The 25,781-nt window shown below is 40.6% G+C and overlaps 3 protein-coding genes across 7 annotated transcripts in view; 2 read left to right on the top strand and 1 right to left on the bottom strand.

The window, feature by feature from the left end:
• BRCC3 (BRCA1/BRCA2-containing complex subunit 3) overlaps positions 1 to 13,063 on the bottom strand; it is a 47,490-nt gene extending 34,427 nt beyond the window's left edge. Inside the window, exons 1-5 of one of the 2 annotated variants that reach the window (XM_025372372.1) lie at positions 12,839 to 13,063; positions 12,147 to 12,163; positions 11,034 to 11,091; positions 7,191 to 7,310; positions 5,814 to 5,901 (exon numbers count right to left, since the gene is read on the bottom strand). In XM_025372372.1, the coding sequence (XP_025228157.1) occupies positions 5,814 to 5,901; positions 7,191 to 7,310; positions 11,034 to 11,091; positions 12,147 to 12,163; positions 12,839 to 12,961 (406 nt within the window). In that variant the 5' untranslated portion in view covers positions 12,962 to 13,063. The remainder of the gene's footprint in view (positions 1 to 5,813; positions 5,902 to 7,190; positions 7,311 to 11,033; positions 11,092 to 12,146; positions 12,164 to 12,838) is intronic. The other variant, XM_025372373.1, reaches the window with a different exon arrangement.
• Positions 13,064 to 13,132: 69 nt separating this feature from the next.
• Positions 13,133 to 20,326, top strand: MTCP1 (mature T cell proliferation 1). The gene is made up of 5 exons (XM_025372406.1): positions 13,133 to 13,795; positions 18,436 to 18,587; positions 18,704 to 18,874; positions 18,956 to 19,007; positions 19,094 to 20,326. Exons 2-4 carry the CDS (start codon positions 18,483 to 18,485, stop codon positions 19,001 to 19,003), a joined length of 324 nt encoding a protein of 107 aa, XP_025228191.1. The 5' UTR covers positions 13,133 to 13,795; positions 18,436 to 18,482; the 3' UTR covers positions 19,004 to 19,007; positions 19,094 to 20,326.
• Positions 13,133 to 22,969, top strand: CMC4 (C-X9-C motif containing 4). Of its 4 annotated transcripts, none has more exons than XM_025372407.1 (3): positions 13,133 to 13,795; positions 20,470 to 20,537; positions 22,598 to 22,969. In XM_025372407.1, exons 2-3 carry the CDS (start codon positions 20,480 to 20,482, stop codon positions 22,744 to 22,746), a joined length of 207 nt encoding a protein of 68 aa, XP_025228192.1. In that variant the 5' UTR covers positions 13,133 to 13,795; positions 20,470 to 20,479; the 3' UTR covers positions 22,747 to 22,969. The 4 variants fall into 4 exon arrangements, with proteins under 4 accessions (XP_025228192.1, XP_025228193.1, XP_025228194.1 ...); XM_025372408.1 differs by having other exon boundaries at positions 13,238 to 13,525; XM_025372409.1 differs by lacking the exon at positions 13,133 to 13,795 and adding an exon at positions 19,004 to 19,007.
• The last annotated feature ends 2,812 nt before the right edge of the window (positions 22,970 to 25,781 follow it).

Raw genomic sequence — 25,781 nt, 5'->3', positions numbered from 1 at the left:
TCACCGGAAATTAAGAAGGGAGATCAAGAAGGGAAAGCAATAGGAAACCATGTATGTTTCATTACTGGTGTAACCAAACCTTTCAGGATGTGACTTCAGACCCAGGGACAAAAAGTTGGAGGTTGTTTATCTGTTTTCTGTTGAACTCCAGCCTGGTACACAAGAGATGCTCTTTTGGTCAGAGTTTCCTCTGGTTGGGTCTCTCAGGAAGAAAGTAGGTCAGGGATTGGACCACGTAAACTGACCTGGAAACCAGCGGTTTCAGCTTTTCTGTATGGCAAGTACAGCAGAGGGCTGGTTAAGCTGTTAGACTAAATGTCACAGGCATGCAGCAGGCTGCAGGTTGTACTGGGCCCCTTTGTGGGTATTTAAGAACCAGTTTTCTTGAAGAATCTGTGATTTTCTGCACTGTGATATTACACAGCACCATTCCTAAGAAATATGATGAAATAACCATATGTAGTATTAAAAACCCATTTTATTATTCTTGCCTGAAATAGACATTCTCTTTTAATGTCTCTTTAATGTCCCCAAGGGGACATGGAAACATTTCAGAAATAGGCCTTCTCATTTCCTTTTAGGAGCTACGTGGTGAAAACGTTTAAGAGACAAGGTCTTGCTTTGTCGCTCAGGCTGGCTCATGGTAGTGCAATCACAGCTCACTGCCACCTCCAACTCCTGAGCTCAAGGGTTCCTCCCACCTTAGCCTCCTGAGTAGGTGGAAATACATGCATGCATTACCACACCTGGCTAATTAAAACAAAAAATTTAAGAGACAGAGGCTCACCATCTTGCCCAGGATGGACTTGAACTCCCAGGCTGAAGCAATCCTCCCAGCTCAACCTCCCAAAGTGCTGCAATTATAGGCATCAGCCACCACACCTGGCCTATCCTACTTTAAAAAAACTTTTTAGGGCCTGGCGTGGTGGTTCACACCTGTAATCCCAGCACTTTGGAAGGCTGAGGCGGGTGGATCACAAGGTCAAGAGATCAAGACCATCCTGGCTAACACGGTGAAATGCCATCTCTACTAAAAATGCAAAAAATTAGCCAGGTGTGGTGGCGAGTGCCTGTAGTCCCAGCTACTCGGGAGGCTGAGGCAGGAGAACGGTGTGAACCCGGGAGGTGGAGCTTGTAGTGAGCCGAGATCGCGCCACTGCATTCCAGCCTGGGCAGCAGAGCCAGACTCCATCTCAAAACAAAAACAAAAACAAAAAAACAACTTCCTGTTTTCTCTATTAAAGTGGGAAGCAATGTTAGATAACATTGCTGAACGTGAAAGCAGAAATGGGGAATTCAGAGGTTTGAAAATGAAAGGGTTTGCCTTTGCAGAAAGTAGGAGCATACTGATCAGAGACATCATGGAACATGCACAGCTTTCCAATTGTGGAATTGGCTTTGCAGATATTATTACAAATTGGCATGGGCAAGTCCTCAGTATCTGTTCAACAAATGGACAAGCTGAGAAGAGGCTTGTTATCACCTCTTCCCATTTGACTCACATTTGTTTATTCTGCCTCATCAGCGGCATGAAAATGTTAGTGTGAGGCAGAGAAATCACACATGTCCTGATGGGAGACGCTGAGAAAGGCCTAGCACCACATGCCAAAAGTGTGTAACCTATCCTAGTCATAAGCAAACAGCAGACATGGAGCAATAGTCCATCTCCTAAAATGTCTATGTCATGAAAGAGGAAAACAAGTCTAAGGAGCTGGTCCAGAGGAAAGGAGACTAAAGTGACATGAAGGCTAAATGTCATGCATGATCTGAGATTGGATCCTGGATCGGAAAGAAAAAAACTGCCATAAAGGACAATATTGAGTTAACTGGCAAAATGTGAATAAGCTCTGTGTAGTCTGCACAATAAGATTGTATTTATTAAATGTGCTTATTTTGACAATTGCACTGTGGTTATGGAAATAACCTTAATCTTGAGAAATACACAATCAAGTATTTAAAGGTAAAGGAGCATCATGTCTGCAACTCACTCTCAAATAGCATGTGTGCACATGTGCATGTGTGTATGCTGGAGAGGGAGGGAGAATATAATCAAGCAAATGCGACCAAAGGTTAACAACTGTTGCATCTGGTTCTTCATACTATTCTTGAAATTTTTCTGTAAGACTAAAATTCTTTTAATATGAAATTTTAAAGTCTTTGTATGTGTGCTTGTCCTACCTTACCCTTGCTTTTGTTCATTCTCCCCTCCGCTGCCAACCTCAACCCAAGGCCAACTCACTTTATGTTCTTTTGAAGGAATGAATACATTCTGAAAGTGGATTATCAAGTTCTTCTATTTCAACTAGTTTCCCTTCCTTACATGTAAAACTTTATCCTGTGTACATGAGTGTTGCTATGGTAAGGCACATAATTCAGTCTCATTAGTTTCCTTAGCTACTGTGCCTTTTGTTATAGAATGAATAACCTATCTTCTCTCACTTACCCTTTAGCTTATGATGGCAGGTCTTTATTTTCCCCATATGGCTTAACCTAGCTTGTTAGTTTTTCTTCAAGTCTTTAGGTTTGCAGCTTGTCTTTAATAAAAGACAATCTTATTCTTCTTTTTTCCTAATCCCAAGGCTTTATTTTTATAGGTGCTTCCCCTGTTAATACTTACAAGCACTAATGTTCTATATGGACGACATCTCATTTCTTCTTTATCATGTTACTCATTGTTTTCCCCTCAACAAAATCATTAAGGTCTAGGACAGCAGGAGCCATGACCTTATTATTCCATACAAGTATCCAGTAAATTTCCTGAAGAATCGTTTTATGGAATGATCCCTTTAAATTATGTTCAAAGCAGTGTTACCTAGCCCACTGGAACTTAACCTAATTGCACTAATTACCTTATCATAAAAAGCACTGAAATGGTCACATCACTCTCCCTCGCCAACTAAAATTATACCTTTCTTTTAACAGAAAAAAAGATTTCACTCTTTCTCACTTGCCATTCTTTACCACAGCTTGGAATTCTTTTCCTGTTAAAGGTAGTTAAAGTTTTTATTCATTGCTCACTTTTTCTGAGGTTTGCAATACAGTGGCTCTGTTAGACTCAATTCTTTTTATTCCCATTGGTTTACTTTCTTAAATATTAGTTTTAATTGACAAATAATAATTGCATACATTTATAAGGTACTACTTCTTAAAAGGCTGTTTGGAGATGAGTGTGAATGCCAGCTCAGTTGGGCAATTATTTTTCTTTAGTTGTACCCATAGTTTCATTACTGTACTTTTTTTTTTTTTTGAGACAGAATCTTGCTCTGTCGCCCAGGCTGGAGTGCAGTTGTACAATCTCAGCTCACTGCAACCTCCATCTCCCAGGTTCAAGTGAATTCTCCTGCCTTAGCCTCCCCAGTAACTTAGATTACAAGCACCTGCCACCATGCCTGGCTAATTTTTACATTTTTAATAGAAATAGGGTTTCACCTTGTTGGCCAGGCTGGTCTCCAACTCCTGACCTCAAGTGATCTTCCTACCTCATCCTGCCAAAGTGCTGGGATTACAGGCATGAACCACTATGCCCAGCCTGTAAATATTTTTGAGATCTCAGGTGAGAGACCTGATGTGTCCTCATTGTTAATCCTTTGAATATTGTCTGCCCTTCAATATAGATATTTCATACACTCTCTCCATGTCCTTGAGAGTTTTACAAATAAATGTTTTGGCGTCTTTCTTTTCTTGTTCATTTTATAGGTGAACAGCTACCATGGTAAGTGTTGGACAAGGTGTCGTATACATGATTTCATACACTGCTCCTACCAACTCTGAGACTATGTTCTTTTCTAACAGAGAGGAAACTAGAGAGGCACAGACAAGTTAAAATATTTTCTCAACTGGTAAGTGACTGAAACAAGATGCTAACACAGACCTAGTCCCCAACTAAATCAAAGCTGGTATTCCCAACCCTCATGCTGTGGTAACTCTCTAAATTTTCTATACACATAGCCTTTATTGCATATTCTAATACTTGTTCAGGTAGGATCTCTACACTCTGGACTCCAAATCTATTTTGTCTTGAATTATGGAGCACATGGCTCCTTAATCATTTCATAATTTAGAGTTGATTTTTTTCAGTTACGTTCTGCAATATCCTTTTTTTTTTTTTCTAACTGCTATAAAGATTGAAATGTTCCCACTACTGCTGCATTACAAACACCTACCTGGGTTCTTGTTTAATGGCTCAGCTCTTCTCCCCTGAGAGAATTCAATTGTTCTCTGAACTCTGAAACTTTCTGGATGCTCTGCTTCAGATACCAAATTTTATGTATTTATTTCCCACTGTAACTTATTACTATAGTGAAACTAATTGTTCAGTAATATATGTGTCAAACTTTTCTTCATTAGTGGTTGGTACTTCATTCTTTCCGGCTGATGGCACTACCATGGGAAAAATTTTAGGCCAATCTGATTTCAGTGTTGACAGTGACAGGAAAACAAATCAGACACTGAATTTTTTCAGTGACATTAAGGCTTTACAGGAACATATTAATAGCTATAAAAACAACTTTATTGGGACATCAGTGAGCCAATTAAAGAATCTGAATAAGGTCTGTAATTTAAATAATAGTATTATATGAATGTTAATTTCCCAGTTTGTATAAATGTACCATGGTTATGTAAGAGAATTTCTTTGTGTTTAGGAAATTCATAGTGCAGAGTAGGGGTAAAAGGTACCATGTCTGCAACTTAGTCTAATACTTCAGGAATATACATATATGTATATACATATATGTAAAAGAGAATGATACAGCAAATGTTGCAAAATGTTAAAATTTGGCAAATCTGGGAGAAGGTAGATCTGTCATCTCCCTTATTCTAAATCAGTATTTAACTGGGGGTGTTCAACAATATCCCCACCTAACACCTACTCCCAGAGGTTGTCACAGTAGGTCTGAGTTACGGTCTAGGAAAGATTAATTTGGGGCAGGTACATTTTATAAAAGCTTTCTCAGGTGATTCTGAGAAACATCCTCACCCACCCAAGACTAAGAATTAATACTGTATTTCTTAGGACCACTCGTGTTTCATTAAAGTCTGGGACTGTACCACTGATGATTTTTTGCCATTCGTATCACAGCATAAACGAATTTAGAACTTGCTATCAAGTCAAACCCATATGACTAGTACTAGCACAGGGGGAAGAGCAGACTTGGCAGTCAGACCTGGGTTCTAACCTCAGCTCTGTCACTTAATTCATGTGAGTCTTTGTTTACCTTTCTGTACAATGGGGGTAAGATCTCTATAACTCACAGGTTGCCACAAGGATTGGAGAAGAAAACATTTGTAAACCATTAGCACACAGTTAAGTGCTCGTGAATATTAGTTCACTCTCCCCAAGTTACTTTTCTCCTTTCTGGAGAGGAAGATACGGACAAAAAAAAAATCATGATTCTCAAAAAGGGGTAAAGGTAGAGAGAAAGCAATTTAGTTACATTACACCGATTAGAAGGGTAAAGATGTATATTGAGAGCTCCAACGGACTATACGTAAACAGCAACTGTAAAAATCAATTTTGCAAATTTTGCCCTTTAAGTCTGCAGAATGGGAGTGTCCTGGACAGTAATGATATTCAGCAATCAGCAATTTTCAGTTAACAGTTTAATTTTTTTATATCAACTGACAGACTTATTAAAAACAATCAATATGACATAAATAATTACTTTTAATACATAACAAAATAAATCAAAATAGTGACGTCTGCTTAAGGACAGTCGAATTTTGGTTTAAAATAACCATACCCTATGTAATGGAGAAGGAAACATGATATTAATTTCTGAGAACAATAAACATTGCAACCCCATGATACTCACCAACATGTGAAGGCCAAACAGTTATATGAGGATGGGAATGATACCAGCCCACAACTCTCATAGGGCGGCCTGTCAGTTCAGCCAACCTGTGTGTCTGTCAAGGTACTTTCAAAATGTGGGAACAAAATTTTCTAATGCTAATAAGGGCTCAGAAAGCACCCTGAAGTTTAAAATAAGCTTATTGCAATTTAATGGCAACAAAAGAATGAAATAAGGGTTAATGCTGAGTTTCCCATAACGCCCATTTAAAGCCAAAATTTTTTAAACTAGAAACCATATGGTTTCCAATGCCGTATATAGTTACATCCTCAAGTTTCATTTAGCTGATGTTTGATCACTCGAATCATTACCAATGTGCTATCTGAAAAGCTTTTCTAAATCGTCAGAAGTTGTCACTTTCAAGACTGCTGCTGTTATCCTGTAAAATGCTGATTAGTTTTCCTGCAAATTATTTATATTAAAATAATCCTTTTTATACATATTTCTAAGATATATTTTCAAGTTTTCAAATGACAAGAGAAACTACTTAACTTCTCTTAGCCCATTTCTTCAGCTGCAGACTGAGGCAGGGGAATAATGTTTCAGAGCAGTGAAGAGTAAATGCAATAATCCACACACGGTGTTTAGCGTAGTGCCTGGCAAACACCTAGTAAGTACTTAACAAATAGTAATTGCAGCTGAAGTTTGCAGGGCAGAGGACCACAGAGGAGAGCTGCATATCCGCACTTGAGGGTCCCACTTGAGCATTCAGCAGATCACTGAAGCGGAAGGATGTGAGGAAACTACCAGAAGCCAGGGAAAGGATTCCTCAAGAAAACAAAAGCGGGATGGGGATCAGCTTCATATTCACTCACAAGGCGCCAGTCAGGGCACTCAGTAACATACTGAAACAAATCACAGGAAACAAATGCCCCATTTGATCATTTTGGGGTTATATTTAACATGAAACATTGCATTCAGTTCCTAGCATTGCATTTTTTGAAAGGAAGTCACAAAGGAGAATCTCTCAAGAGGATAGAGACCAAGGTAGCAAATGGCCTAGAAATTAAATGATACTAGGAAAACTGGAAGGAGGGGCAGGGAGGAATGGAGAGAAGACTAGGGAGGAAGATGGAGGGGACTCCACACAAAGTTCATTGTCACAGTGACGGACCCTGACATCTTTTGGCACTTAGGAGCAGGAATGTCAGAAAATTTCTAATTCTTCCAATAAAACCCACTCAAAAGAAGAAAGAGAAATTCTAATAACCAAACAATTGGATCTAAGGGAAGAAAATTTGTGAAACCACCTAAAGTAGGATGATTGCAGCAAGCAAGCAGCAATGTGGCCCAGGAACCCCAGAGCACATAAAAGCTTCTATCGACCAGTAAGGATATCTCTGCCTCTGTTGAAGCTGCAGACAGCTGCTCTGGAGAAATTTCTACTCGGTCCTTCCTCTTATCAGAACGTCGTAAGATGATGACAGAATGAATGTGAACAATTCTGACGGCATCAACCTAAAGGAAAATCCACAGAAATGGTTACTTATGGCTCTCTCCAATAACACATCCCCCTTCAACTATAGGATTTCATTTTATTATAATATCAGATAAAATATTCCATTTTAGAAAACTGACACTTTTCTCATGAATGAAATGTTTCAAATAAAAGACACCCAACCTCAATATATACATTTCAGACACAAAAATTTAAAATATATATGCTAATATTTAGATCAAGGAAGGACTTTTGGAATGATCAACCAGTAATTATTTGACTTACAACTATGTACAAAACACTGTGTCACACAAAGGAATATAAATCAGGGTGCTGACAAAGGGTTCAATGTGCTAACGACATGGTTGAGTGGCAAGTTGTCATTCATGAAACTCCACTAAGATAATGTAGTAAGTCAATGCCAATGTCTATGTCCCCACCCAAATTTCACCTCAAATTGTAAACCCCACGTATCACGGAAGACACCTGGTGAAAGGTGATTGGACTGTAGGGTTAGATTTCCCCCACACTGTTCTCATAATAGTGTGAGAGTGAGTTCTCAGGAGATCTGATGGTTTAAAAGTGTGGCACTTCCCCCCTTTACTCTCTCTCTCTCTCTCCTACCACCACGTAAGATGTGCCTTGCTTCTCCTTCACCTTCCGCCATGATTATAAGTTTCTTGAAGCGTCCCCAGCCATGTGGAACTGTGAATCAATTAAACCTCTTTTCTTTATAAATTCCCAGTCTCAGGGAGTTTTTGTTTGTTTGTTTGTTTTTTGACACAGTCTCACTCTGTTGCCCAGGCCGGAGTGCAGCAGTGCAATCTCAGCTCACTGGAACATCTGCCTCCTGGGTTCAAGCGATTCTCCCACCTCAGCCTCCCCAGCAGTTGGGATTACAGGCACATGCCACCACGCCTGGCTTTTTGTATTTTTTGGTAGCCAAATTGGCTAGGCTGGTCTCAAACACCTGACTTCAGGCCCGCCTCGACCTCAGGACCTTACAAGCATAACCCACCGCACCCGGCCTCAGAGAGTTCTTTATAGTGTGATAACAGACTAATACAGGAGCTCAGAGGAAAGAACTCACTTACATTAGAAAAGTAATCTTTTACATAAGCAGGATATGAATCTAAAAAAGAAAAAAATCTTCACAGAAAAGGCAGACAAGTGTATCTATTCCTTGATTACTGTGGGAAGTGGGGGGAACACATTTCTACAGGTGCCAAATGGAAGTAGTAAAGTGTGAATGAGGTGTCTGGGAGACAACTTGGCCAACTGATTTAGACACAGAGCTTGAGGTGAAATGGCAGATGGCAAGGCTAAGAAAGTTGGAGTGAGAATGTACAAGACCTGAAATGCCAAGCCATAATTTGCAGGATGAACTCAAAGGAAAAAAATTATTTCAGATAAACTGTAGATGAAGTAACAATGAAGTACTGGGCTAAGCAGATGGCAGAGATGGAAGAAACAGATTTGAGACCCATTAAAAAGAATGAATCTACAACATTTGGTAGCTTGTGGACCATGGGTGATGGTAGACAGGAAACGGTCAAAGATGATTCTAAAGTTTCAAGGTTGAAACTAGGTAGATGTGAGGCAGATCTAAGTTTAGAAAGGGTCAGGAAGGAAAGAAGAGCTTGTTTTCAGATGAGATAATCTGGGATGAGAGATATACAATATGGCAATTTTTAGCAGGCAAGTAGGATTATAGCTTAGACTCAAACAGAATCAATGCAGAAATCAATAAAGCGTTTATGAGTGGACAAAAAAGGTGTGGAGTCAGGGAGCGGAGGTCTTGGCCTGAATCAAGGGGAGTGGCCACATTTAGTGTGGGGAAGAACAAGAAGGGCCAAGGAAGAAGACAAAGAAGGCAAAACCAGAACAATGAAATGGTACAAGAGTTTCAGGGGAAAGAGTGGGCTTAACATTATCAGATGTTGAAGGGACAAGGGTGAAATCTGAGAGGAGGCCTTTGAAATCAGCTATAGATTTTCACTGTGCAACAGGTCTGATTTCAGATGTGCAGCAAGTATGAAATACACATGGACTTCAAAGACAACACAAAAGAGAAAAAAGGAATATAAAATATCTCAACATTTCTTAATATTCACTACATATTAAAATAATAATCCTTCACATACTTAGGTTAAATAAAATACACCCTTCAAATTAATTTCATTTATTCCTTTTTACTGTGATTACTAAAAATTTTAAAATTATGCATATGGCTCACATTCGAGGCTCACATTATATTTCTTTTTTTTTGTGGTTTATTTTTGTTTTGCTTTTCAACTAAATACTCCACTTAAAAAGATGATCACACTGGATTTTTTTTAAAGTTTTTACCGCTAATAAGACACATTTTAAATATTAGTACATAGAAAGGCTACAAATAAAAGGATAAAAAATACACTATGCAATACTAAAAAGGCAGCTTAACTAATAAAGTTTAATATCTAATTTAGACAGCAAAAACTGACATAAAACTCAAGACAAGGGCATGAAATCTTGAATAATAAAATTACATTATTAAGATTTGGAATGTATCATAGTAACTGATGCCTAGGGTGAATTGTTTCTTTCTCTCTTTCTTACTTTAGTCAGAGATTTCAGTGCCTGAGAGGAATGAGTAATATTTAATGCATAGACAGAGGAGGAAGAGAAGTCCACAAATGATTGTGGGAAGGGGGAAACAGGAATAAAAGGAATACAGCAAAACCAACAGAAACCCATGAACGTTCAGAGATTCAAAGAGAAAGACTAAGATAAGCACCAGGAAATAATCCACCGAAGGTAGAATCAGAAACCAAACCTCAGTGGGTTTGACTGGGGAAGGTGAAGGAGTAGTAATTGTAGCCCATTCTTTTAAGAAGTCTGGCTATTAAAGGAAGGATATAAGAGTAGTGACTACAGGAAGATACAGGATCAAGAAGTAGCTTTCCTTTCTGAAAACGAGAGTAATTTAAGCATATTTTTATCCTAAGAGAAAAGAACCAGGTGACAGGGAAAAGACCCAGAAAAGAGACAGAACATTGATAAACAGGGTCTCTGAAGAAGCTGCAGCTTTGGATAGGAAGAGGACTTATTTCTTTGATATGCGAAGAGATGCAAAGTGATTAAGGTGAAGTTTGTATAAGTAGATGAAGCTGTGGCCTGATAACCTGGTGGGAGGAGGGGGAAATAATTCATTTTTATTGTATTTTACAAAAGCATCAGTCTGTGACAGATTGGGGAAAACAATAACCAGTCCTATACCACGATTAAGTGAGAAGCATTACGCTAGACCATCAAGGCTAGAGCATGCCAAAAAAGGTGGTGTAGGAGTGCAGACAAGAAAAAAGTCAAGGTAGACTAAGAACTATGATGCTATGGTTAGTTTGCCTGCTTAAGAAGAGAGGGTTGCATGAGTAGATGTTGGAATTCGGGATAAAGAGGTAATAGTGATGTGAACCACATGCCAAAGTCTCAAGGAAAGTGGAAGAAGGGCCAGAAAACAGGCAGTGACAGCAAGGAGAGCAGCAAGAGGGTGGTACTGACAGTGATTATTAATCTTGATCAAGTAGAGACAATTTGCTACAAAGAACAGAAAATTACGTCCCATTCCTAGTGAGCAGATTCTGATTTTACTAGAAAGAATATGTCATCCAGCCAGAAACCACATACTCTGGCTGAGATCACTGGATTACAGAAATCTTTCCCCAACTGCAAGTTTCCATCATGCAAAATTTTAGCACACATACCTTTTCAGCAACTGTGCGCATTTCAGTTCCAGTATATGCAAATTTGGAGTCACTCCTACTGGGAATAAATTAGAAAAAAAAAAAAAGGAAGTGGGGTTTGGAATATAAAAAGGAATTAAAGCAAAATAACAGGATTAACTGTTTTCGCAATGAAATCTTAGCAGAGACCAAAGAAGAGGAGGGAAACTGAATTGAGACTAGAGCTGCACTCTGTATCTGTTAGAAGCAATCTGGGACACATGCACAAGTGGCTGAGTATATAAAGTTATCATAGACAAAGCTAAATTCCTGGAATCCTGGGAATTAAGGAGGTGGGCTTGAGAAGTACACTATGTTATGATGTGAAGTTTAAATTAAAACGTTACCAAAAGGTTTCACCACGTCAAGCATTGAAGCTACTGGGGATCTCTGAGATCACTGAGGTCCATCAGGAGGAAAGGCAATGTAACTGTCAATTTACGTGAAGGAATGGATCAACAGGGGGAAATGCCTCTAAACGTATATGCTCTCTGTCACAAAGAAAATTCCTGATATCTCACTGGCATTTAAGGGGAGACAGAACATGAAATACACTGAGCAAGGCCAGGCGAGGTGGCTCACGCCTGTAATCCCAGCACTTTGGGAGGTCGAGGTGGGCAGATTGCTTGAGCCCAGGAGTTCGAGGCCAGCCTGGTCAACATGGTGAAACCCCGTCTGTACAAAAAAAAAAAAAAAAAAGCCGGGTGTGGTGGCGGGCACCTGTAATCTCAGCTATTCGAGAGGCTGAGGCATGAGAATCGCCTGAACCTGGGAGGCAGAGGTTGCAGTGAGCCGAGATCACGCCATTGTACTCCAGCCTGGGTGACAGAGCGAGACCCTGTCTCATCCCTAAAACCCAACAATTATGATAATGCTTATTAAGATGTTTATCCTATATCTCAACTCAATAGGAGGTAAGGCAGAAACCAAAGTTCAAGGTTGGGGTGGAACTCAAATTGCATCGAGAGAGCCCCGGAGCGATAATGGTAATTAATTTAAGACACGATCCGGACACAATACTGTCAAAGTCGCCATAATTTTGAGTTAACAATGACTTAGAGATTATAAGATATGAGTAAACAGATACGGTCTTACCTTGGATCATCGTTCAACTAGAGTGGGAAAAAGCAGAAAACATTATTGATCACATTACGTTTGCTTGACGTACATATATGCAGATTATATGACAATTAGGTCATGTGTTCATGCACACGGTATGAAAGACTGGAGAATTACTTTAGACCCGTAAACAGCTAAACTGTATTTCCTCATCCTCTTTGGCCCCTCCTCAACACAATGCAGCGGAAACTTTTGCTTCCTTCAAGCCCCGCACCTTCTGTTAGGCTCTTCGATACCCTTCAAATGCTTTGGTTGTTATCTCTGCTCCCTAGACGGAAGACTAGGCGAGGCAAGGGGCTCTAACCGTGGTCAGCTGCTGCATCGTAATACCCGGACGTCCTTAATATACTCCAGTGTCTTTCTGACCTGCCTTGCAGTTTTGGTCAACGGGGCGAAAAGCGCAGATCTAAAGAGAAGCCCCAGGCTACAGGAGAAAGGGCAAGGCTCCCGGGGCCTGTACATACCGCCGGGGACTCGCAGGAGACTAAACAAGTGTCAGGCGGCCAGAAGAAACGGGGATCCCCGCGACAGAGCTATGTAAAGGGTGTCCAAGGATCTAAATCGAGTATGCCTGTGGCCTCCGCAGCCCTGGGAGCTGCTGGCACCCACCGCTGGGACACACTGGGACTGCTTAGCAGGGTTCCGGACAGGCTAACAGAGCTACTCACCTCCCCTATGCACAGCCCCATCACTTCCTCCTTCTCTGTGCTCAGAGCGTGGTTGAGACAAACGAGGAAAGCGTCAGACTCGAGATGAACCGCCTGCACCGCCTGCACCACCTGCACCGCCATCTTGGCCCGACCCTTCTCACGTCCGCCTCGGGCCCACTTGGTCCTGACCAACCGGGTGCTGCGGCGCAGCCTCCCCAGCGCCCCGCGCTCTGCGCTCCGCCCAGGCCTGGCCTTCGGCGCGCGGGTTCCTCGGGGGCGGGGCTTAGGGAGCGGGCGGGGCTGTGGGGGCGGGGCTGTGGGGGCGAGGAGGGGGTAGCGGGCGCGAGGCTGGCGCGCGGGGGCGGGCCTTGGCGCGCGGGGGCGGGGCCCGCCCAGCAGCACCTGGGAAACGCCCGCGGGGTTTGGGGCAGGCGTGGCCGTCGGGGCGGAGGGCGGTGGCCGGCCGCGGTCCGGGCGTCAGGCCGGGCGGCGGGGGCGGCAGGGAGGCGGCGCTCTGGGGCCGCAGGCGGACGTACTCTGTGAGCCGCGCCCGGGCGCCTGGGCAGGCGCCTCCCGAGTACCGGCGCCCATTTTGCCCGCCCGCTAAGGAGACCCGTGCGCGGCCTACACGCTTGGGGGACAGCCCTTTAAGACGACATCTCCGCGAACGCCGGCCTCTTGAGCCAGGGGGACGCTCTTTTGAAAGTCAGTCCCAAAACAGTTAAGGTTTTATTTTATTTTGTTTTATTTCCAAGTCACAGCCCCCGAATCTCGTACAACTCTCCCTGGACCACTTCCGGTTGCCGGCCCGCGCCTCATAACTTCGGTTCGAGTGACCTCGGCCCGGGATGCCCCTCGGCTCACCCCGGGCTCACGTCGCGATCCTGGCTTGAGTGGCCCAGGGTGGGAGACCTGGAAGTTTTAGCCTAGCTGTTCTCAAGGCGGATTAATTAGCCCAAGAAACATTATATTCATGTGAGTAACCTTTTGCAGAAACAGTGTTATACTGTATCTGAAAAAGTATCACTCTTAAGCTTGGCTGCTGCTACTTTCTACAAAGGCTTTTAGGTAGCTATTTGTTGGATACAGGGAAGGGGAAATGGAGAACTTCAGTTTTTATTCAAGTTCGGATGTATCACATTAGGTATCCAGAATGCAAGTTTCCTCGGGTCTCCTTGTCTCGATGATATCAGACAGTGAAAATATATGTAAAAGTAATTTTATTTCGAGGTTTGTCAAACGTGCCAAGGATAAAAGTACAGATCTTCCAACTCACAAGTCTAGGAATCACACGTGGATTTTGGAAGCGATTCTAAATCAAAGCACAATATATGCCGTGCCGCCTCCACAGCCCGTCCGTGTTCGTGTCTTTGATTTGGTTCTCTACTTTGTGTAGTTTTGAAGCCAGGCAGGTATGGCAGTACTGGAAAGGGAACATTCCCAAGGTGCTACTTCAAGTGTTGATGCTTTGCTCTTTTCTCCCAAGTCAGTTCCAACCCAAGTCTCCCCACACATAGGGTCCCCATCCAGTGCAACGATCTGTAATGTGCACGCCAGCAGCCTCCGTTTTTACCTAACGATCTGTAAGGATCACATGGCACATCTTTCTATAATTAATTTGATCATGATGAAGGTTGGAAAATTTTCGTGTGCAGTTACATTGGACCTGTCTAAATTTTCTCTTGTTTCAATTTTATATCATATGTTATTTTCAGTTACTGTTTGTGGCTAGTATGCCCCGTCCTGATGGAGCAGGAACGGCTGTTCTTATTATTATGATATTAATATTTGGTGATGGGATATAGTGCCTTTAGGCACTTTCAAGAAGAAAAATACCTTTTGTTTGTTATCGGCGGTAGTCAATCTCATATTCCAGAATGAGGTTCACTAACTTTTCTAATGCTCATGGCTGCCTTTTACAGCTCCAGGCATTTAATTGGAGTAGACCAAAATTATTAACATTTATGGCAAGCTTATTATATGCTACATACTAAGCATTTATATGCCTGGTACATGTAAACTGCCCCAGTTGAAGTCAAGCTCAACAACTTCCCCACTGTGTGACCTTGAGCAAGTTACCTAACTTCTCTGTGCCTTACTTTTCCTCACCTTTAAGTGGGGATGATAATAATACTGCCCACCTCATAGCGCCCTATGAAGATTGTGAAAATTAAATCAGTCAATATATGTAAACATATAGGAATGCTAAATAAAGACTATCGTGATTAATATGTTCTTTAATTCTCATTTTACACCTCAGGAAACTGAGGTGGAGAGACGTTAACTTGTCCAAGGTCACAAAGCTAGTAAGTGACAGACTCAGGACTTGTACACAGGCCTGGGCCTGTGTTCTTGGTAATTTCACTCATTGTAATTGGACGAGTTTATTAATTGACTTCTAATAAAATAAGCGTATTCAACTGATAAATGTTTAAAAACTGTTCATCAACCTGGCAATTAAAGCAAACTATACTTATTTTAAAAAGACACAAAAGAATTTATTCTGTAAAGGAAAAATGATAGTTTTACTTAGATGACTACCTAAGAGCCCTTCTATCTTGTATGTCACCCATTTAAAACCTAATTTACAAAATGCCTTACTAAGAAATTGTCTGTCTGGGCCAGTGTGCTCTCTGGCCCCGAAATCAAGGTGACCCTCATGGGGACAATCTCTTCTAGTGGATGATAAAGTTATGCAGTTCTCTAAACATTTTTGGAACTCATTTGTATTTGCAGCTGGCAGTATTCCTTGAGTTGAGTTGCACAAGTTTATATTCCATGTATTGTATTGCACCTTGTACCTAAGTCTATGTTGAGGTTTAAAAGATTCGTCTTAGTTCGAGAAGTCCTGAATTTTGTAAACAAGTATCATGTGCAAATAAAATGTTCTCTAGTCAAATAAATTTGGGAAATGTTAACATAAAGTTTCTTTACTGCATAACTTGCCAGAACAGTTACTACACTAATGTGCTTTATGACTCTCCAAGATTCCCAAACTTATTTGACCAAGGAAAATGTTGGGAGCAAGTTTTCTAAGAATCACATTTTTCCACTCATAAAACCTGTGATTTTATAGGCTTTGATCTGAATCCCTCTCCCTCAGCCTTTGCATTTCTGTGCTGAGGATTTTGTTCGTGCTCATATGGTGACTTCTCTGTCCCTTGGTCACTGCAGTTGTCTTTCTCTGGGCCTGCATGCCCTCTGAATGGTAGCACACACAAATCCAGGATACTGTGCTGAGAGGTGGTTCCCAGGCTCATCCCTCTGATGCCCAGCACATTGACCTTCAGGTCACAGCAGCACATCACACTGCCTTTCTTCTGAGAATATTTTGTAGTAACTCATAGGCCTCTTTGTAGTGACTCAGTAACTCAGACCATCATCTCCAATCTCTTTGCCCTCTATTCCACTGGCATTATTTCCTTTTAATGTCAGTATAACCAATGCAATTTTGTTTTCCATTCAAAACAAATTTAAATGTCAACATGTTGGTTGTTGCTAGGACTTATCTATGAAGTTGAGATGGTCCTGAAACCCTTAACACATGGTTTCCACTTTTTTAAAACAGTTATTGGCCACATTTAAGTCTTTTGTGCTTGAAATCCGAATTTAATATATTTTATTTTGACGTTAGTATTTACCAGGTTTTTGTTTGTATTTCTCTTTTCCAAAGCTCTGGGAAGGAGGAGAGGCAAAACAACTGTATCTGCAAATGGGAAAAAAGGGGGGGGCTTTGGAAAAAAATTATGTATAGCCAGAGGCTTATGCCTAGAGAATCAATCTCTACCCACATATACGTAGCCAATCATGACAACCACTGTGGCGTTCCTTTGTTTCCCTTCCCTACCCACCATACATATACACCTGTTCACAGAAACATTGCTTGACCAGTATCTGAGACTTGGGGTACCCAGAACTGTGTCATTCCTGCTGTTGAGCAGTATACAGTACTGTGCTTTCGGGAAGACAGGACTTGCGAAATAAGCAAAGCAAATGTGTAAGGTGGTTTTGTTTAAATACAAATGTTACAGTAGTCAAAAGAGGCAAGAATTTTCTAAAGTTTTCATAGAGGAGGCAGGCACCTGGACTCTGCTATAATAGCACTTAAGATAGGCAGAGAGGCCCAGGGAGGCATTTTAGGCAAATGGAAAGCAAGAGCAAGGGTATGGAGCTAGAAATGAGCCTGGTATTTGGGGAAAGTTGATCTCAACTGCAGTGGTAGTTGTAGTGCCTGCTGGAATTGGTGACATATAGGATGTAGCAACTGAGTAAGAGGGAGAAATCCAAGATAACTCAAAAGTTTTGAGTCTGCAGGATCAGGAATGGTGGTGTTGCCATTGAGAGAAATCAGGATTTGGTTAAGGAGAAAGTTTAGATGAGTTTGAAATGAGAGAGCACATATGTATGAAAACTAAGACAGGAGCTTGCACCAGGCTCAGAGTCAGATGCACTCAGGGTATAATGGGTGAAGCATCTGGTTGCTCTTGACAGTCTCACTTTGAGGACTCTAACAACCACCCTCCCATGCTGCATTTCCTTTCCCACCTAATGAGAATAGGAGGTCTTTGTTTTGTGGGGCAGCTCCCCCAATGCCGTATCTATACTCTGGCCAAAGCTAGAAATACAGTACAACTGCGCTATAATGCTGTGAGTAAAGTCTAGAAGATTCACTCATGCAAATGCACATCAAGTTATTGTGAGGTCCTAAAATGCGATCTGGGGCTTGGGCAGAGGATCATTATAGAGAGAGTTTGCCCTACCACTCAAATGCTTCAGGAGGTATGCTTCCTTTACACCTCTCAAATGTGCTTCTGGTCTTCTGGCTTAGGAAGTCAAAATTTAAACCTAGTCCTCTATGGAAACATGGGCTCCTGTAACATCCTGCAGAATTACTAAAATAAAACAAGGACCTAGATGGATAACTTTCATTTGCACTCACTCAGCTCCAAATCACTGTGATCCCCAAAATCTCTTGCAGCTCAGAAATTCCATGAAGCTAGCTTACTTTTCCTAACAAGAAAATCCCCTTCTAGAAATGCCCATCCGCTATTTGTAAACTTTCTTAGTACACTGATAAATAGATCCTTTGCCCTTAAAACAAACTTTCAATTTCAACTCTGAAAGCCATGCATATATGTCCTTCAGAATCTTACCTTTTAAAATGGAAACTGCTTGGAAGTGGCTTTTACCTGGGGAATATGGCATGCATGTGTCTGTTATACTGCCTTCCTGCCAAAATAAGTGTGTCCTTAGGCACGCTCTTTGCATATTCTATTGCTAACTACATTTTGCCAGACACCGCTTGTGAATGCAGTACGTGTGAGACCACTGCCCCGCTTCCTGTAGTGCTAGTCCTACATTTCCACAGAACTCCTCACCTAGCCAAATTCTTGAGCGCTTTGCAGTCAGCAGCACTACCTGAGGCTCTGCCTGAGTGTCACTTCAGTTGTCTTGCAGAAAGCTTCAGATGTCCTTGGTTCTATTTAGGTTGTGCAAATAGACATATATGAGGTTTGGTTCTGGTTAGTGGTTGCTACTACCAGATCACCTTGCTTACTGGTGAGTTCATTCAAACCCAAAAAGTCACACCTGTGTCCTGTGCGCGGGTGCTGCAGGCTTAGGTGGAGAAAAGCAGGGCTAGAATTGGAACCCAAAGCCCAGAATGGCAGGAGAGGATGTGGGGGCTCCACCCGATCACCTCTGGGTTCACCAAGAGGGTATCTACCGCGACGAATACCAGCGCACGTGGGTGGCCGTCGTGGAAGAGGTAACTGTTTACATTTTGCTTATTTCTTTGATTTTGCTTTCAAGTAACTTGGTTTCTATTCCAGTCTCAATATTCTGAAGTCTTTGGTTTTATTTTTGATCATTCCTTTCCATTAGGAGACGAGTTTCCTAAGGGCACGAGTCCAGCAAATTCAGGTTCCCTTAGGTGACGCAGCTAGGCCAAGTCACCTTCTTACCTCCCAGCTACCTCTCATGTGGCAACTCTACCCGGAGGAGCGCTACATGGATAACAACTCTCGCTTGTGGCAGATACAGCATCATTTAATGGTACACATGTTGCTTAATTATTTTCCATTGTATTGAGACTCTCGTAACAGAGTACTCCATAAATTTTTCTTTTTCTGACAGGTCAGGGGAGTACAGGAGCTGTTGCTTAAGCTTTTGCCTGATGACTAACCTGGTATGTATTTCTATTTCTCCTCCGTCCTCCCCCTCTTTGTTTTGGCTCTATTCAGTTGTGGTGATTTTAATGATTTTTTTTTCCAGGTGCTGGGATTCTACGAAGATATGCTCCTTTGTTCTGTTCAGTATTTGGCAATCACTTCATCCACTACTGCAGTGCACCCACCCTTGGGCCTGGGGGGAGGGAGTGGGTTGAAAAACTGCTCAAGAAACAGAAGTTTAGGAAGGGTCATGAAGAATACTGCAAGTGAAACTGCAGAGAGAGGTTACGTAGGCAGAAAGCAAGTCAACAAAAGCACTTAGTCAGGATCCGTAACTTGAAATTGACTCCTTTGGAAATTGCCATAGAACCCTTAATGGACATCATCGGCTGGACCTGGGATCTGATGAATCCCACAAAAGTCAGCACCTTCTACAGAACAGATGCCCTGATCACCAAGGACTTGGTACTGATTTAGAGAGAAGAGAGCAGCTCCTAGCAGCATCAACATCTATTTGTCGCTTATTTGCCCTGCAGCAATTCACCTGCCTTTCCTTCTCCCATCCTGTAAATATCCTAGGTTTTGCTCCAGTGTTTCCCATCCCAGTACTGACCTAATTTGGATCTACTGAGTATTTAGAGGGCTCTGAAAAGAGATATGCATTGATGAAATTAGCTACAAAGGCTTCTGGGCCTTTTTTTCTATCTGAAATCGTGTCTTCAAATTACTGGAAGTTGCTGATCAAAATTGTGGGTTCTTAAATTCATTCTCTGATTACAGATATTTTAAATAAGCTGGTTTCTATAAGAACTTCAAGAAAAACCATTTTAGCTGCTTAACTGGCACCTTTCTCAGGAAGTAATAACACCAAATATTGCTGATTCCTAGGAAAACATTTACTACTTGTAAAAAAATTTCCTGAGTTAAAGTAGTCATAACAGTTTATATACATTAAAAGTAAGGTTTTACTTTAAAAAAAAAAAAAGTCTTGGGAATAATAGCTACCATGTATTGAGTCCTTTCTGCCTTCCAGGCACTATTGTATGTACCTTATATACTTTATCACATTTAATCCTCCTGTCAATGCTTTGAGGTAGGTATGATTCCCATTTTATATATGAGTAATAAAAAAAGCTCAAGGAGTTTAATTATTTATCAAGGGTTTCTTCTGCGAATGATAGAGCCAGGCTGCGCCGTCGGCTCCTCTAGCCTAACGTTGGTTTACAGTATTCAAAAAGAGTTGATTGAATTCAAGGTTTTTTTCTTCCATGTAAAGCTATTTATATCTTCCAAGCCTAATGAAATGGATATTATAAAAATACAGTTGATTCATCCTGTGTTTGGGAAGAGTATTTTTAGTGTAATTATTTTCCAGCAATTGTAAGGGCATACTGCTTGTCTCAGAAGAAAATTCCACGTAGAGGGGCTTTAAAGTCTTTATGGAAAAAAGGAAAATAAAAATCATTTTTCTTGTTTTAGTTTTCTGGATATGCCGCAGAAGGATCCGTGCCAGAAGCAAGCCTGTGAGATACAGAAATGTTTACAAGGTAGTATATTGTAAAATGCTTTAAAAATATTTTTCCACTGTGAACTAACTATAAGAGACCAATTATTCTTTTATCTGTATTAACTCTTTTTTAAGAATGTAACATATATGTAATTATCCTGAAGATTCTCTTCATTGTATCATCAAAGATGGAGAAAATAAAAATGTGATCAAAGCTAGGCGTTTTCACTCCAGGTGATTAGCATCACCTGGAGATCTTTAAAAACTTACCTAGAACAATTCAGACTTCCTGGGGCTAGAGTCTGGCTGGGAATCAGGCTAGAAAACTAACCAGGTGATTTTAATGCACAGCCAGAGTTGAGAATTACTGAGCTAAGCAAAAGGGTTTTTTTGTTTGTTTTTACTAAAAGGCTAGTTTTAAATTGGTTGGTTATACTTCACTGCAGCTGACAATTCACTTTTTAAAAGCAATCTGGAAGAGGTGGGGTTGAAATAACAATTGGAATTCAGGCTGCCAAAGCCATCAGCTAACTCTTAAAGGCAGAAGTGAATCTCAACTAAAGCATATTTGAGGTGATTTGTCCATTTGTCCAACTACTAAGTTTGACCAAATGTTGGAGGATTTTAGTTTTCTAATCAGTAAATGATTATTGCCAGAAGAGCAAATAGAAAAAGCTATAAGGCTATCTGAATTTGAAAAATTTTTAGTAAGTTTTCCCCACTAGTAAAGTAATAGATAGAGATGGACGGTCATGAAAATATAGAAAGGTATGAAGGAAAAATGTTCAGAGTTCCCCCAAAGATTCACCACCAAAGAAATCCTTTGTGTATTTCCTTGGACTTTTAGCTTTCATTCTTGGACTTTTCATTTTTTGATGTAAGCAATATTTTATAAAATCTTTTAGATTAAAATCTGGATGTATAATAATGCCATTTTAGTTAAACTTTTCTTCCCTCCAACTTTAAGGAAAAGGAAAAAGTTTTTTGCATTGAATTCCTTCTCCCAAATAAATCCTTACCTTGTTTGAAATAACCCATGGCTAAGGGAAAAAATAAGTTAAAAAGAGCTGGTGACACCCCCTTGGCACAGTGTGGGAGGATTGAGAACTGGAAAGACTAAGAGTTAGCATTAAGCTTGAATTCCTTCACTAGATGACAAGCACCGTTATAAGGACACTATACATATTAAGCCTTTCATCCATGAGGTAGGTGCTACTATGACCCCCATTTCATAAAGGGGAAAACAGACACAGAAGTTATGTAATTTGACTAGGGTCACATAGCTAGTAAGAGGTATGGTGACAATTTGAACATCCCACAACCCCACCCTTGGTCTAGCTCCAAATCTGGACTGTTACCCACCCTGCTATACTGCCTTTCTAATCAGAATTGTCTTTCCTATCCTGAGCTGACTACAACGTACCCCATTTTAGTACTGGGGGACTCATTAACTTCAGCTGACCTAGAGCTTTTAGGTCAGGTCCTTCTTAACTTAGTGTTTATGTATGGTAGGGATCTATAAATGTTTTATGAAAAAGGCCAAACAAGTAATATTTTAGGCTTTGGAGGCCAAAGGCCTTTGTTGTATATATTGTGTATGTGTTGTGTGTTTACAACCCTTTAAAAATCTAAAATCCATTCTTAGCTCCCAGCTGTAAAAACGGGCTGAATTTGACCCTAAGGCTGCAGTTTGCCAATTCCTGATGCACAGCCTTACTAGGGGAGGTCTAACAATCAGCTTAAACTGTATGCAAAATAATATGTGGTTTAGGTGCATTTTCCTAATTCATCAAATTAGTGACCAGTAATAATAATGATGTTAAAAACCAATGTCCTGGAAAAAGGTGCATGCTATCAACTCAACCTTGAAGGAAATTATATATTAAAATCGCTTTCAACCACTTTGTAAATCATACTTTTCTTCCTAATGAACCTGTTGACAGGTCTCTAAATTTGAAAGAATTCAGTGGATTTTGGTATATCTTCTTTCTTCCAGTTCCATAGGTACTGAAAGTGAAAAGGGGTGGAAGCACTGATCTAAACTTCCCTGTACCTTAGTCCTATGAGATCATGACTAGACTCTGCCTGTATGTTTTTCAGCCAACAACTACATGGAATCAAAGTGTCAGGCTGTCATCCAAGAACTGCGTAAGTGTTGTGCTCAGTATCCCAAGGGAAGATCTGTCGTCTGTTCAGGATTTGAAAAAGAAGAGGAAGAAAACCTAACACTGAAGTCTGCATCAAAGTAAAGTTCTGCTGAAGTGCTGCTCCATGTTTCCACCAAATGAATTTTTTTTATCCTCCTGACTTTCTTCAGGTCAGGTAGCAGCAAATAGCAAATGAAAAAGTCAGTTATAAAAGTTAATGAATATGCCATCTATGCAGAACAGGCAGAAATATAAACACATTAAAAGACAAATATGTAGAATGTAATATACTGAGCTGCTAAAATAAACCTGTTTAAGAGAAAAAGTTTGGTTTTGTACTAAATGTATTTTAAGACTATTAGATATAGGGTATTAATGAATTCTCTTGAAGTTCAGACCACTAGTGCCATTCATCAAACTTAAGTCCTGTGAGGTATGTTAGGTGAAAGGACTCACTTCCAGCATCACAATTTTGATGCCTTTTTTTTTCTTGAGATGGAGTCTCACTCTGTCACCCAGGCTAGAGTGCAATGGTGCGATCTCAGCCCACCGCAACCTCGGCCTACCGGGTTCAAGCCATTCTCCTGCCTCAGCCTCCCGAGTAGCTGGGATTATAGGCATGCACCACCACGCCTGGCTAATTTTTGTGTTTTTAGTAGATGGGGTTTCACCATGTTGGTCAGGCTGGTCTTGAACTCCTGACCTCATGATCTGCCCACCTCGGCCTCCCAAAGTGCTGGGATTACAGGTGTGAGCCAATGTTGATACCTTTTATAGATTACATGCTAAATTAATTCAAAGTTTCCTTTAAACTAACTCATTACCTTTTGCACTTTCAAAAATACAGAGCAAAAAGTGTCTTTCCAGATGCCAGTAAGAGCATTTCTTTCTGCTTTTGCATCCCCACCCCAGCAACTAACCAGAAGTGCTTAATATTCAGTCAGTGGTAAGAAAGGCATAGAAATGATGCTTGTAATGTTTAATGATCCTTAATTTATCATGAAGGAACTGAAGAAAAAATTTTCATTGGAAGTCAGGTAGGCAGCAAGATAATTCAAACTTAGTTGGTTTATCTATTCTTCATATCGTAATAATAAAAACCTGTTACAGAGGATCCAGACAATATTAATACAAAGCTGCTGAATGAAGCCTATTGACAGTTGTCAGTCACTTTATGAAGTAGGAGGAGGCAGCATGCAACAGGCCATTTGCTTTCCTCAAATGGACGCTTGAACCACCAAAGTCCGTCCTCTAAAAAAGAAAAAGATGACTAAAAGCAGGAACAATTTCTGCTAGGTTCCTGATGTTAAAATACCATGATTATTTGAGACCAACTGTTTTCCTTAAAGCAGCATTCCTCAGAGTGTTTCTAGGAATTGCTGTAACCAGAAGAAAAAAAAAAGCTTCTGTGTTCAGGTAAGTTTGGGGAATGCTAGGTTGCATACAAGTAAACAGGTTAATTTCCTGTCAGACTTCAGAGCTTTCAAAAAGCCTAAGTGAACCTGTTTTGCATCTGTGTGTGTGAATGCTCTCCAGAGAGACTTAGAAAAATGCTGCCTTAGAGACGTTTGGTTCACAAACCAGAGTAACAGAGCTAAATCCCCATGAAATTTAAATGAAGTCTTGTGTTAATAATAAAACAATAAAACATTATACAACTTTAATGTTACACCATCTACAAATCTAAATTACATTTAAAATTATCAGTTGATAGTGGTACTAGGATTTACTTTAGGAATCACTGCATGATCAAATAGATTGTTTTTCTGTGTTTTATTGCTTATTTTTACTGAGTTAACTACTCCAGTTTCAGACTCTTTTAAATGTTTTTACGCTAAAGTATATGTATTAGTCCATTGTTGCATTGCTATAAAAAATGCCTGAGACTGGATAATTTATAAAGAAGGGGTTTAGTTGGCTCACAGTTCCATGGGCTGTACAGGAAGCATGGCACTGGTATCTGATGGGCTTCTAGGGATGCAAGTGCAAGGAAACTTAACAGTCATGGCAGAAGGCAAAAGGGGAGTGAGCACTCCACATGGCCAAAGCAGGAGCAAGAGAGAGTGAGGGGTGAAGTGCCACACACTTTTAAATGACCAGATCTCATGAGAACTCACTATCATGAGTAAAGTACCAAGAGGGGATGGTGCTAAACCATCCATGAGAAACCCGCCCCCATGATCCAATCACCTGTCACCAGGATCCACCTCCATTAGGGAACACAGTTCAACATGAGACTCAGTGGATCCAAACTGTATCAGTATACTACTTTCTTTCGGTTTTGAAAGGTTCAAATCAGTTCTTTCCTTTAAAGGATTGTCTCAGTTTAAGTCAACAAATCTATTTGAAGACATTAATTTAACTCTTACTATTCTTAGCTACTATTATGATATACAAAAAAATAAAATAGCCATTATAAAAGGCTTAACATTTACTGAGTGCTTCTTATTGCTAGGGACCAACATTAACGCTGAATGTCAGTCTTAAGGAAAGAACTCTAGGAAGGTGAAAACTATGATCTCCCAGTTTAGAAACCGCCCCCCCCCCCCAAAAAAAACAACCGTTAAGTTGGCTATTAGTGATGCTACATTTAATCACTTGGTTAGTGACTGACCTTTTAGCTAGAAAAAGCCCTTGCTCTTCCACTTTGCCACAGTGCAACAACTCCTTTCCTTGCATTCACATACGATTCCTAAGACATTTAATGAACTATAATATTACACTTGTGTTCAGTATTCAGAAGGCATCTGAAGTTGTATGGCACTTAATATAAAAGGCCTTAAAGCCCTGTTAAGCAAAACTCTTCATTTTTTCAGCACCAGCTTCCAACTCTGTACTTCAGTGGTTCTCAGTTTCAGCTGCTCATTAGAAAAAGCTAAGACTTTAAAACCTTGGGATGCCTGAACAGCACCCCAGACCAGTGAAATCAGAATCTCTAGGATGAGAGCCAGGCATTAGTAGTTTTTAAAATTTCACAGGTGATTGCCAAGTGCAAGCAAGGATGAAAACCACTGCTCTCAATAATGTCATTTCTTACCATCTTAAAATTTAAAAAGACAGTTTTGACAAGTCAATAAGCTGACTTTAAAGCTTTATACAAATGCGAAAAAGTGCAACACTGTTTTCTTTTTAAAAAG

This window comes from Theropithecus gelada, chromosome X (assembly GCF_003255815.1).
Source record: "Theropithecus gelada isolate Dixy chromosome X, Tgel_1.0, whole genome shotgun sequence".
Taxonomy (NCBI): domain Eukaryota; kingdom Metazoa; phylum Chordata; class Mammalia; order Primates; family Cercopithecidae; genus Theropithecus; species Theropithecus gelada.
The sequence above is the reverse complement of the archived record's forward strand: the minus strand, read 5'-3'. Positions and strand labels throughout refer to the sequence as shown.

Bases quoted from the DNA above. Each gene is read 5' to 3' on its own strand.
- MTCP1 (XM_025372406.1), top strand. From the start codon at position 18,483: ATGGCAGGAGAGGATGTGGGGGCTCCACCCGATCACCTCTGGGTTCAC. The intron at 18,588-18,703 runs GTAACTGTTTAC...CCTTTCCATTAG, and splicing joins GGGTGGCCGTCGTGGAAGAG to GAGACGAGTTTCCTAAGGGC. The intron at 18,875-18,955 runs GTACACATGTTG...TTTTTCTGACAG, and splicing joins AGATACAGCATCATTTAATG to GTCAGGGGAGTACAGGAGCT.
- CMC4 (XM_025372407.1), top strand. From the start codon at position 20,480: ATGCCGCAGAAGGATCCGTGCCAGAAGCAAGCCTGTGAGATACAGAAA. The intron at 20,538-22,597 runs GTAGTATATTGT...TATGTTTTTCAG, and splicing joins GATACAGAAATGTTTACAAG to CCAACAACTACATGGAATCA.